At 43.5% G+C, this 13,333-nt stretch overlaps 1 protein-coding gene across 3 annotated transcripts in view; it reads right to left on the reverse strand.

Moving 5' to 3' along the window:
* LOC133363728 (probable E3 ubiquitin-protein ligase HERC3) overlaps positions 1-13,333 on the reverse strand; it is a 74,577-nt gene that overhangs the window by 23,103 nt on the left and 38,141 nt on the right. For all 3 annotated transcript variants that reach the window (XM_061583046.1, XM_061583045.1, XM_061583044.1), the window contains exons 13-17: positions 12,559-12,731; positions 11,618-11,725; positions 8,057-8,095; positions 3,499-3,603; positions 3,309-3,413 (exon numbers count right to left, since the gene is read on the reverse strand). In XM_061583046.1, coding sequence (XP_061439030.1) covers positions 3,309-3,413; positions 3,499-3,603; positions 8,057-8,095; positions 11,618-11,725; positions 12,559-12,731 — 530 coding nt within the window. The remainder of the gene's footprint in view (positions 1-3,308; positions 3,414-3,498; positions 3,604-8,056; positions 8,096-11,617; positions 11,726-12,558; positions 12,732-13,333) is intronic.

Below are 13,333 nucleotides of genomic sequence, written 5' to 3' on the forward strand. Positions count from 1 at the left end.
TGATAGCCTTGTCCTCCATGAATTTGTCTAACCTTTTAAAGCCATCCAAGCTGGTGGCCATTACTGTGTCTTGTGGGAGCAAACTCCATAGTTTAACTGCGCTGAGTAAAGAAGTACTTTCTTTTGTCTGTCCTGAATCTTCCAACATTCAGCTTCTTTGAATGTCCACAAGTTCTAGTATTATGAGAGAGGGAGAAAAAGTTTTCTCTATCCACTTTCTCAATGCCATGCCACACTTCTATCATGTCTCCTCTGACCCGCCTTTTCTCTAAACTAAAAAGCCCCAAATGCTGCAACCTTTCCTCATAAGGGAGTCGCTCCATCCCCTTGATCATTCTGGTTGCCCTCTTCTAAACCTTTTCCAACTCTATAATATCCTTTTTGAGATGAGGTGACCAGAACTGTACACAGTATTCCAAATGCGGCCGCACCATAGATTTATACAACGGCATTATGATATCGGCTGTTTTATTTTCAATACCTTTCCCAATTATCGCTAGCATGGAATTTGCCTTTTTCACAGCTGCCGCACACTGGGTCGACATTTTCATTGTGCTGTCCACTACAACCCCGAGGTCTCTCTCCTGGTCGGTCACCGCCAGTTCAGACCCCATGAGCGTATATGTGAAATTCAGTTTTTTTGCTCCAATATGCATAATTTTACACTTGTTTATACTGAATTGCATTTGCCATTTTCCCGCCCATTCACTCAGTTTGGAGAGGTCTTTTTGGAGCTCTTCGCAATCCCTTTTTGTTTTAACAACCCTGAACAATTTAGTATTGTCAGCAAACTTGGCCACTTCACCGCTCACTCCTAATTCTAGGTCATTAATGAACAAGTTGAAAGGTACAGGTCCCAATACCGATCCTTGAGGGACTTCACTTTCTACAGCCCTCCATTGGGAGAACTGTCCGTTTATTCCTACTCTCTGCTTTCTGCTTCTTAACCAATTCCTTATCCACAAGAGGACCTCTCCTCTTATTCCATGACTGCTAAGCTTCTTCAGAAGTCTTTGGTGAAGTACCTTGTCAAAAGCTTTTTGAAAGTCTAAGTACACTATGTCCACTGGATCACCTCTATATGCTTGTTGACACTCTCAAAGAATTCTAATAGGTTACTGAGACAGGACTTTCCCTTGCAGAAGCCATGCTGGCTCTGCTTCAGCAAGGCTTGTTCTTCTATGTGCTTAGTTAATCTAGCTTTAATAATACTTTCTACCAGTTTTCCAGGGACAGAAGTTAAGCTAACTGGCCTGTAATGTCCAGGATCCCCCCTGGATCCCTTTTTGAAGATTGGTGTTACATTTGCCACTTTCCAGTCCTCGGGCACGGAGGAGGACCTGAGGGACAAGTTACATATTTTAGTTAGCAGATCAGCAATTTCACATTTGAGTTCTTTGAGAACTCTTGGGTGGATGCCATCCGGGCCCAGTGATTTGTCAGTTTTTATATTGTCCATTAAGCCTAGAACTTCCTCTCTCGTTACCACTATTTGTCTCAGTTCCTCAGAATCCCCTCCTGCAAATATTAGTTCAGGTTCAGGGATCTGCCCTATATCTTCCACTGTGAAAACAGATGCAAAAAATTCATTTAGCTTCTCTGCAATCTCCTTATCATTTTTAGTACACCTTTAACTCCCTTATCATCCAAGGGTCCAATCGCCTCCCTAGATGGTCTCCTGCTTTGAATGTATTTATAGAATTTTTTGTTGTTGGTTTTTATGTTCTTAGCAATGTGCTCCTCAAATTCTTTTTTAGCATCCCTTATTGTCTTCTTGCATTTCTTTTGCCAGTTTGTGTTCCTTTTTATTTTCTTCATTCGGACAAGACTTCTATTTTCTGAAGGAAGACTTTTTGCTCTGAGCTTCCTTGACTTTGCTCATTAACCATGCTGGCATCTTCTTGGCCCTGGCGGTACCTTTTCTGATCTGCGGTATGCACTCCAGTTGAGCTTCTAATATAGTGTTTTTAAACAACTTCCAAGCATTTCGAGTGTTGTGACCCTCTGGACTTTGTTTTTCAGCTTTCTTTTTACCAATCCCCTCATTTTTGTAAGGTTTCCTCTTTTGAAGTCAAATGTGACCGTGTTGGATTTTCTTGGCAATTGGCCATTTGATGTATGTTTAATTTAATAGCACTATGGTCACTGCTCCCAATCGGTTCGACAACACTTACATCTCACACCAGGTCCAGGTCCACACTGAGGATTAATTGTACAGGCTCCTTTATCCTCTTGCTCGCTTGCATAAAGCAGAAGCGCAGAGCCATTTCAAACATTACTTTTACAAAGGGATTTAATCCCCACCCATCAGTTGATGAGCTGGGATTAAATCCTGCTGCTTGGGCTGTTTTGGGAGCAGGATTAAACCCTGTCCTGCCCATTAGCTGACATCACGTGACATCAGCTGAGGGGAGGAGTGGGGTGGTTTGGGGAAAATGGCCTTGTGGGCCAAATGGGATCCCCTGGCAGGCCAAGACTGGCCTGCAGGCTGGAGGTGCCCTATCCGTGCTATAAATAATATGATGCACTGAAAACTTTCACTGATCATCAGTCTCCTTTATGCACCTGTCTTTCAGTCCATCCTCCTTGTTACTCAGGAGAATTACAAATAGCTGCTGCCAATAAACTAATTTGTTCCATTGATTCAACAGGATTAAGTACAACTAGATGCAGTTCAGTACTTCTCAAACCTTCCCCCCCACACACATGTACACAACTATTTGAAAACTGTAGAGAATTGCAGCAGACCACTTAAAGTGTTTTTGGATTCTACAAATAAAACACACATACGGAACTCTAATTACTAGTCTTGCCTATCTAATCGGATGGATATGGATCTAACGGGGGGGGGGAAGCGTAGCACTTGCATCTTGAAAAACTGCACAGTTACTATGAAAATTATGGGGCCAGGGCCTTGTTAGCTTCTTTGAGAATCTGGTCAAAATAGCCTCAAATCTCAGTCAGAGAAAAATCAAGGGTGAGCTGAGTACAGATAGTCTCATAGTTCCACATCCTTTCTACAGACCACCTGACAGAACTACTATAGTTGGGTTTCTCACAGAAAACTCCAACAGCATATGAGTGCACTTGTGTCAAACAGGACTGTGCTGTGAAGTGGCTCTTAGATAACATTGTGGCTCTGTCAAGATTGACCCACTAACTTTGCTGCATCTCAACTGGGCATCTCTAACATTGCTTAGAAATCTGAGGTGTGAACGTGCTGCCTCAGTGAATTTGTTTCACTTGGATCTCGAACAAGACATGAATGTGCCACAGTTTGATTAGAAGTATGAACTTTGGTGTCTTACTCTGAGGAACTGCCAGTCTGCTCTTGCACTTCTTAAACACTGCCAGGTATCTTGTATCAGATGTTGTCTCCGTACACATAGCTCAAAGACGATACCAGAGTTTGCCTATAAAGATACAAAAGTTGGGTTACTAGCTTTTAAGTCCATTTTGAAGCCACATGCTATGTAATTTTTTAAAAAATATACATACCATGATGTATGTCACATGCTGACATCTGCATACTAATTGATGCACAAAAACCTTATCTTCCAACTCAAAGATAAAAGGGAACTGGGTAAGTTCCTTGAAGACCAACTGAAACGATACACAGATGTAATTTACAACATGAGACAAACATCTTAAAATCATTCTGGAGAAAGACAGTGGGAAATAGGGGAACATTGTTCCATTCAGATCCTTTGTTAAGATGCAATATATTTCGTTCAAATCCATGAAAAATTAGCACTTCCATTTCTGCCATTCTCAAAAGTATCAGACAATAATTTCCCATCTGCCAATTATTGATGATTTTTTAAAATATGACTTCAGGCAGGATCAAGAGATTCCAGATCAAACACAAGTTCAGAAAAGGGCAACCAAAATGATTAAGGATATGAAGTGACTCCCCTATGAGGAACGGTTGCAGAGTTTGGGGCTTTGTAGTTTAAAGAAGTGACACAGAAGTGTATAAAATCATGCATGGCATGGAGAAAGTGGACAGAGGAAAGTTTTTCTCCAAACACTAGAAACCAAGGACATCCAATGAAGCTGAATGTTGGAAGGTTCAGGACAGATAAAAGGACACACTTTACATATTGCATAAACTATGGAATTCACTACTACAAAAAGTAGTGATGGTCACCAATTTGGATGGCTTTAAAAGAGGATTAGACAAATCCATCGACGATAAGGTTATCAGTGGCTACCAGCCATGATGGTTATGCTCTGCCTCCACATCGGAAGCAATATGTTTCTAACTACCACAGGAGGGAAGAGTGCTTTTGTACTGAGGTCCTGCTTGCAGGCTTCCCATAAGCATCTCGCTGGCTTCTCCAAGAACAGAATGTTGGACTAGATGGGCCATTGGCCTGATCCAGTAAGCTTATGTTCTTGTAAAGGATAGAACAAGCCAAAAGTCATCTGCCCGACATGGTAGGTGTGTGCCTGAAGAAATGTTCAGGATGGAGAGGAAAGCCATGACACGAGACAATACTCACTCCATTAGGAAGACATCAGGGAAAAGGCAGAAGGAGATTTAGAGAACAAAACAGATGAAAGGGAATACAGATGGGTCCAGCTATGGTGAACACAGGCAACAATAGAATGTGCCTCACTCTCTCTCTCTCTCTCCTCTCATATTTTTGTAAGTCCTGAACCATCACACTGCAATTTGCTTGGCCACACACAGGTGGCACTGTGAGCTACAGTGTGACCGAGCCATGCTGGGCTCAAGCAGGCTGGTTTATGGAAGGTATTGATGTCATTGCCGTGAGGCCTCCCTTTCCTCCAGGCCGTGTGGTGTTGGGAGAAGGCAGGTGAGCAGGCGAGATCTGGCAGAAAGTGGGCAGTGGCAGGTACCCTGCGTGAGCCACAGAGCCAGTTCATGGGAGGCCTTGGCATCCCTACCGTTAGGCCTCCCTTTCCTCTCCAGACCATGGGGTGGGGAGTGCATGTTCAGGTTGTCCATGCAGCCTGCCTCCGCCACATCAGGGAAGCTTCCCTGGCTCATCGCAGCAGAGTAGGGAGGAGGAAGTGGGGAGCAGCTCAGGCAAGCCCACGGAACACTCATGATAAGATGGTCTAAAGGGCGGGAAGGGAGGGAGGCTCAGCCAGGACTAACCCCCCACACTAACTCATTAGATCAGCAGTAGGGAACCTTTTTTTTGCTTCTACACTGTGGGCCAATTTTGACAGGTAAATAGGGCAAGCCTCCTGTCAATCATGTGACATCACAATTATGTCATATGATGGACATGCAGGTTGCCCCATCTAACTGTCAAAGTTGGCCCACAGGATGGGAGCAAAAAGGGTTTCACACCTGTAGTTTCATAAGTTAATCGGGGGGAAGGGTTGGCAAGGTCTAAGGGTGGAAGGATTGGTGAGGGGTAGTGGGCGTTGGCATGCAACGTGATCAGGAGCAGATCCCCTAATGAACTATAAAAAACATTTCCTCAGTCACCTATAGGGTGAAATACTTTTAAATATTTTTATTTATTTATATTCAAACTTGTGTGCTGCCATTCACCTCATGATGCCTGGGTGAGTAGTAACAGATATAATCACAAGAGTTAATTCACTAATAGGCAAAAAAACTTGCGGTTTAAGAATGTACCTAAAGCCTCCAGATATTTATATCAAACTTTAAAAAGCAGGGAAATTGGGCAGCTATAGTCAGTGCACCAGGAGAGCAGGATACCTAACCTCCTCTCTGAGATATTGTACTGCCCTACAAAGTTGTCAAAATGCAAACACAATTTGGGTTGGTCTTTCACAGTCCAATCCACTTCCTGTGTAGCTTGGAAGAATTTCGTATGGTGCCTCTAAGCATATGGAGGGGAAGGGGGGGGGAAGGAAGGGAGAGGGAAGGGGCAAGAGGGTGGGGATAGGAGGGAGGAGGAGGGGAGGACAGGTTTGATCATTTGCATGCTTTTTGAGTTCAGTGGGATTTACTCCTGTGCTATCATGCTTACAACAGGTGAAACTGACCTGGAGGAGGGGCAGGGGGGAGGAGGAAGGCAGGGAGGGGGAGAGGAGGAGATTGAGTGGGTGGGCACTGGGCAGAGGGGAAGCCCCTTTCCTTTCCAAAAGGAAAACATTGTGACCAGTATCATTCTTTTTCAGGCTTTCCCTCACGTTTTTATTCTACAGCAGGCACATGTAGCCTCCCACCCAAATTTAAACCAAAGCTTTCCCTGGCCACATCCACACCAGACTGTTATTTCGCTTTAGCCAGTCATGGCTTCTCCCAAAGAAACCTGGGAAGTGTAGTTAGTGAAGGGTGCTGAGAGTTGCTAGGAGATGCCCTGTTCCCCTCACAGACTTTCAATCAGAGTGGCTGACTGTTAAACCACGCTGGCCACTGGAGCTCTATCAAAGGAATAGGAGTCTCCTCTCAACACCTTTCACAAACTATACTTCCCAGGATTCTTTGGGGGAAGCCATGACTGTCTCACGTGAAATCAAAGTCTGGTGTGGGTGTGGTCCCGATTAGGCAAGCCCAGCAGCTGGGAGTCTGGCTTTTAGAACACTGACAGTTACTGAGCATGCCCAACATTATTGAGTTCAAGCCAAAAGTTTGTAAATTAATTAAAAATCAGCCAGGCATTTTTTTTTACTTTTAAACTGCAGAAGATGAAGGTCAGAGTATGGGGAAAGGTCAGTAATAGGACTACAGGTACTTTGTGAACATGGCTGATTTTTAATTAATTTTAACAGATTATGAGAACTCTGACAGAAAAAAGTCCAAAAGGGGTCTGTTCCCCCCCCCTTTTTAGACTTTGAACTCTTGATTCTCCCTGACTGTTTTGTGTATCGCCATGAAAATCTAGAGGGTTGTTAAGCAAGTGTTTCTGAGTTCAGGACTATAAGGTTTGTAAGGTTCTGTTTTGAAATGACCTTATGGGAAGCATCAGAATGGCATGGGGGCATTTTCAATTTAACAATGCGGAATGCAAAAAATCCATGCTGACTATAGTATACAGCAAAACCCGCCCTCCACCCCTGACGCTATGTGGCCCAGACCCCACCAAGTAATGCTACTGGGATGCAATGTTTAAGTTTAGACCCTCTACCCACACACCCTGTCCATGAAGGATCTTTTGCTTGTACTAGGGGCTCTGACCCTTTTCCTAGCCCCTGCTGCACTTTCACTCCCCCCCTTTAGACCTGGCTAAGCCTCCCTACCTTCCATCACCCTTTAGACCTGACTTTTACAAAGCCTTGCATTGGTGCCAGTGGGAGCATTTTAAAAGTCTAATTGCTTTGTATATGGGGATCTTCAGGAGATCACAGTACAGGAGGAAAAGAACCCTCTCCTACCTGCTCTCTGCTACCCTCCCCACCCCCAACACACTCAGATTTCCCATGAGGATCTAAATGAACAAGATAATATGAGCATTGAAAATAATAATTGCTGGTGTGGAAAACCTATGGCCCTCCAGATGTTGCTGTACTACAACTCCCACCATCCCTGAGCATTAGCCATTCTGGCTGGGGCTGATGGGAGCTGGAGTCCAACAACATCTGGAGGGCCACAGATTCCCCATCCCTGCTCTAAACCAAGTCTACACAACACCAGCCTCTCAGGCTACATTAAAATGATATCATTTCAGCCAGGAGCAGAGAGAAATGTCTTGGCTTTTATTGTTCCAAAATGCCTACATCATGAAAAATGTGGTCCTTCAGATATTGTTGGGATTCCAGCTCCCATCAGCCCCTGCCACAATGGCTAAAAGTCAGAGATCATGGAAACATAGTCCAGCAACATCTGGAGGACTAAGATTCTCTATATCTGGCCTACACGTAAAGACGGGTGGTCCCCAATCTAGAAGTTTGAAGGAAAATAATACAGCAGAAACGTCTAGGAAAAAATGTGAGGTGGGATCAAGGGGTCAAGTTTGGCCCGCCTTATTCTTCTGATGTAAATAGATTTAACTGATTTTAATATTGTATTATTTTATTGTTGTAACTCACCCTGGGAACATATGATGAAGAGCAAGTAAGAAATCCTATAAATAAATAACAATAAAACAACATGTAAAATCCTTACCTCCAGTTCCTTGTTCTTTGATAATATTCTTCTCATCACCTATTCACAAGTTGATAAAACAAAATCGAAAGAAAATAATGTGTCGCACATTTTGTGGTTTAACTTTCTTTGGTATATCCTACAGAAAGTAGAGAGGGGGGACTAAAAGACTGATTGCCAACCTTCTGCTGGCTTTGTTCCTGAGCAGCCTGGGATGTTGATTAGAATTCCATGCCATCACACAGCAACAGCCAATTATATATATTATATTTTTGTGGGGAGGAGTTCGAAATTTCAAAATGGTGCTTTGGAACGTTTCACCAAAATGTTTGGAGAACAGCGAAATAAATTTGAATCTGAGGTCGAAACTACATTTTATTTTGGCCATCACAGGTTCCCAAATTACATTTGTTGATGGGAACAGGTTGGGGAGAATTGTCAGATAGCAGAAGATTATTAACTCTTCTCATGCCTGCCAATTCTTCCCTCCAAAGACGCATCACATCCCTATCTGTTATTCTCCCAGCCTGCCTGGAGAAAATAGGTTTAAAATGTCCATGGGAGAATTGGTGGGCATTGCCTTACTGCTTAAGTGCAATAAGGAACTTGCATAAGTATTACAAGACAATCGTGTCTTGGGAACACTGTGTTTGCCTCACAGAACTGGGACATCAAAGATCATCTTCTAGTCTAACTCTTTGGCAATATAGAAAATCCACTGCTACAGCATCTCTGATAGGTAGCCATCCAGCCTCTGATTAAAAACCTCTAATAAAGTGGATTCCTCCACCATTTGAGGCAGGGCCGCATTAAGCTGAGGAGGGCCCCTAGGCTGATTGGTGTTTGGGGGCCCCTTCTCCTCTTAGGCAGATCCACGGAAACAGCAGCAGGAGGGATCACAGGACAGGAGCTTCTGAGCTGCCCACTGTCCCATCCCCCCCGCTTCACCTACCTTTCCGCTTTTTTTGCGGCTGCGCGCACAGGTTTGCCATCAATCAAGATGGCAGCCGAGGTTTCCCTAAGGGGCTGAAACCTCTGCCGCCATCTTGGTTGATGGCAGCAATGCACACGTACAGCACGCATGCGTGCCATCAACCAAGATGACGGCAGAGGCATCAGCCCCTTAGGGAAACCTCGGCTGCCATCTTGATTGATGGCAAACTGCAAAAAGCTGAGAAAAAGGTAAGTGAAGTGGGGGGATGGTGGGCGGTTTGGAAGCTCTTGCACGGGCCCCCAAGAGCTCCGGGCCCCTAAGCTTCAGCCTACTAAGCCTAATGGATAATCCGGGCCTGATTTGAGGCCATTTGCACCGTTGCACAGCTGGCACCATCAGGAAATTTTGCCTAATGTTTACTCAAAATCCCCTTTCATGTAATGTGAACTCAGATCCTGCCCTCTGGAGCAACAGAAAAGAATTTGCTTCTTTTCTGAAATCATCATCTATGTAACAGCCCTTCAAATACTTGAAGGGCTGTTATCATACCACGTCTTAATGATTTGTTCTCCAGACTAAACATCCCCAAAGTCTTCAACTTTTCTCATAGGTCTCCAGGCCCCTCATTCGCTTTCTTCCCCTCTTCTGGGCACAACAGGAACATTAGGAAGCTGCCGTATACCAAGTCTGACTGTTGGTGCATCTCATTCATTGGCGATCACTCATGGCCGAGTAAGATTGTCTTCCAGGGTAAGGTCTTTAACAGTGGGTCCGTAAGTGACTGTGGAGGCCAATTCTGGATCCACACTGCCTCCCACAGTGAGGACATAGGTTTCCAGATGGAAGATGGTCACAATGAGGATTTGCTTGACATGCCTTCCGCTTAGCTCGTTTGTCCCTTTCGCCCTGTACTCGTGCTTCTTCAAAGTCCATAGCACCTTTGATAATGGCTGACCTCCAATTGGGACACTCATGGGCCAAGACTTCCCAGTTCTCGATGCTTATGTTACATTTTCTTAGATTAGCTTTGAGAATATCTTTAACCTCTTTTGCTGTCCACCGATATTCCGTTTTCCATCCTTAAGTTGGGAGTAAAGTAGCTGCTTTGGAAGACGGTGATCAGGCATTCAAACAACATGGCCGGTCCAGCAAAGTTGATGTTGGAGGATCATTGTTTCAACACTGGTGGTCTTTGCTTCTTCCAATACGCTAACAATTAGTTCGCCTATCTTCCCAAGTAATTTGCAGAATTTTCCGGAGGCAGCATTGGTGGAATCTTTCAAGAAGTTGGGAGTGGCGTTTATAGATGGTCCATGTTTCACAGGCATACAGTAAGGTCAGTAGTACAATGGCTTTGTAAATAAGCATTTTGGTCTCCCTGCGAATATCCCGATCCTCGAACGCCCTACACTTCATTCGGGAGAATGCGGCACTCGCAGAGCTCAGACGATGCTGAATTTCAGCGTCGATGTCAGCTTTAACAGAGGGATGGCTGCCAAGATAAGAAAAGTGATCGACATTCTCCAGCATCGCACCATTAAGCTGGATTGATGGTGCTACAGAGGGACTGGTTCGCACTTGCTGATGAAGCACTTTGGGGCTTTTTTATGTTAAGCGAGAGGCCAAGCTTTTCATATGCTTCTGCAGAGACATTTAGGATAGTTTGAAGATCTTCCTCTGAATGTGCGGAGACTACATTATCATTGGCATATTGAAGTTCTATGACAGGGGTTGTAATTACCTTACTTTTTGCTTTCAGCCTACTGAGATTTAAATGCTTTCCATCTGTTCGATATGTGATTTCCACGCCAGTGGGAAGTTTCCCCTCAAGAAGGTGTAGAATCATGGCGATGAAAGTAGCAAATAAGGTCGGAGCAATGACACATCCCTATTTGACGCCTGATCCCACTTTGAATGGATCACTTTGAGAGCCATTGTTATCCAAAATTGTCGCCGTCATGTTGTCATGGAAGAGTTGCGAAATATTCACAAATTCATCAGGGCATCCAATTTTCAGAAGGATGGTCCAGAGAGCAGTTCTATTTACAGTATCAAAGGCCTTAGTCAGATCAATAAATCAATGGTGCATCTAACGCAGTACTGTCTATCTACACTGAGTGGCAGCGGCTCTCAGGGGTTTCAGACAGGGGTCTCTCCCAGCCCAACTTGGAGTAAGCAAGGCAGGCACTCCAACACTGCGCTGTGACCCTTCCCTTCCAGTTTGTCAATATTGCTTCCTAAACTGTGATGCCCAGAATCCATAATATTTCATTCTAACGTTAGGCCCCAAATATCAATGAAAATCTTCCCATTCACAAAAAATATCTGACTGCAAGAACTGTTTCAAATTTCAATTGGACAGGAAGACATTTCAGTCCCCGGAAATCAAGTTTGCACAACTTGGCAAGCACTCAAAATCTGGATGTGTGTTCTGATGATTTAGGATCTCTACTACATTTAGAGCTTATTGAGAATATTTATTCTAACTATGTTTGTGCCAAGCAATGAGAATGAAAAGGTTGTAAAGAACTTTGATATATCCATAGAGATACTGTAATTTTTATTTATTTTAGCTGCTCTGGAAAACTAAACTTATGATGGCAACAACAACAAAGGATTGTCATACACTTGAATCTTATACTACTTACTTGTTCTTCAGTTTGTATGTGATTCATATTTGGAGCAGTCAGACATTTTTTCACTTCAGGGATATAAAAGTTGCTTTCCTGGATTCTGAAGCCACTTCTGCAATTTACCTGCATTTGTAAATATGGGATTAAAAACAAAAAAGAAAACCAGCAAGCCAATTACAAATGAAAGATATCATAATTCAGTAGCATCAATTAATACAAAGATAAAACCAGTTAATCAGCTTTGAAGAACAAGGCAGAGTATATGAATGTTGTAACATGGACTTCACTGGGAGTTTCAAAGAGATGGTACAGCTATTGAAAAGCCTTTGTTTTGAGTCCAGTCAATATATCTGCAACAAGGAATGGACTCTCACCCTGATGAGTTGAAATTTCACATTTCAAAGATGATAAATCAGTTTCCACACCAACGCAAGAACTCTTGGTGGCAGCTGGGCTACCATATGGAATAGCCACTGTGTAGAAGCTGTTTTAAGCAGGATCATCTTGACTCTTGAAATACGTAGAATGTTCCATAAGTGCCACTGTGCTGCTGTTTCTATCAGTGGGAAAGTAGAAATGCTTTGCTCTCATGCTAGCTGGTGGAGAGGTGTGCTACAGAGCTTCAGGGTGTGGTCCTCAGCCCCCTCTGCTTCCACCATTGGGAAGGAAAGTACCTGTGTGGTGAGATGTCAAGCAACGATCCCACCGTTTCAGTGTTTAGGCAGCATTAATTATCATAAGAACACAGGAAGCTGTCTTATATAGAGCCAGACCATTGGTCCATCTAGCTCACTATATGTTGACTAGCAGCATCTCTCTCAGATTTCAGACAGAATTCCTCCCAACTCTACCTAGAGATGCCAAGGATTGAACTTGGCTCTTTGCATGTGCTTTACCACCGAGCAATTACATCTCTCATGTGATCCCTTGTGCCTTCATTTCAAGGGCTCTCCTACCTCATAAAGCATCTGGAGGACATGAAGAGGCCAAATGAAGTCCTCATCTTGGTATGTCTCCTCTAAACTTCTCATACGTTTAATGACAGAAGATAGATTGACACTGACAAGCTTCCGAAACATGCCCACTAGATCCTTGAAGAAGGTGGCTTCCAGGTTGGACCACAAAGATTCTGCAAAGAGAGAACCTTTATTGTTTATTGTATTCCTAGACCACTCTTCCTCCCATGGGAGCCCAGAGTGGTTTACAAACAATCAAATACTGAGTTACAACAAGAAATTAAAAACAATTAATACTGCATGCCTAACACTGTTCAACCAAATAGCTTCTATAATGTGACAGACAAAAAATTAAAACTCATAAGAAGAAACAGAATCACCTTCAACACCCTTCAGAGCTGCATCTTCAGATGACTTTGAGCAATTGAAGGAGATAAGGATTTGTGGGGGTTTCGTGCAGCATGTTCTTGACACAATAATAGTGCATTAGTGGTGGATTTATTCTACTTTAGTTTGTTCTCTGATGCTTCCCCAATGCTACCACATTATTGCTGTCCAGAGGGGCTATAGTGCAACACAAGTGGGATAACAAAAATATCCCAGAACATTCATGATATAGAAAGTTACAGGATTTCAGCAAGAAGTTATGGGACATGCACCAATTGGAAATGAAGCAGTGTGACTGCCCCAAAACATTTTCAGACATAAACAGTATTGAAAGCTGGATTGTGTATGACCACCTCGATAGCATCATGAGCCCAAATCATCATGAATA

The sequence above is a fragment of the Rhineura floridana genome, chromosome 9 (assembly GCF_030035675.1).
Source record: "Rhineura floridana isolate rRhiFlo1 chromosome 9, rRhiFlo1.hap2, whole genome shotgun sequence".
In the NCBI taxonomy this organism is placed as follows: Eukaryota; Metazoa; Chordata; class Lepidosauria; order Squamata; family Rhineuridae; genus Rhineura; species Rhineura floridana.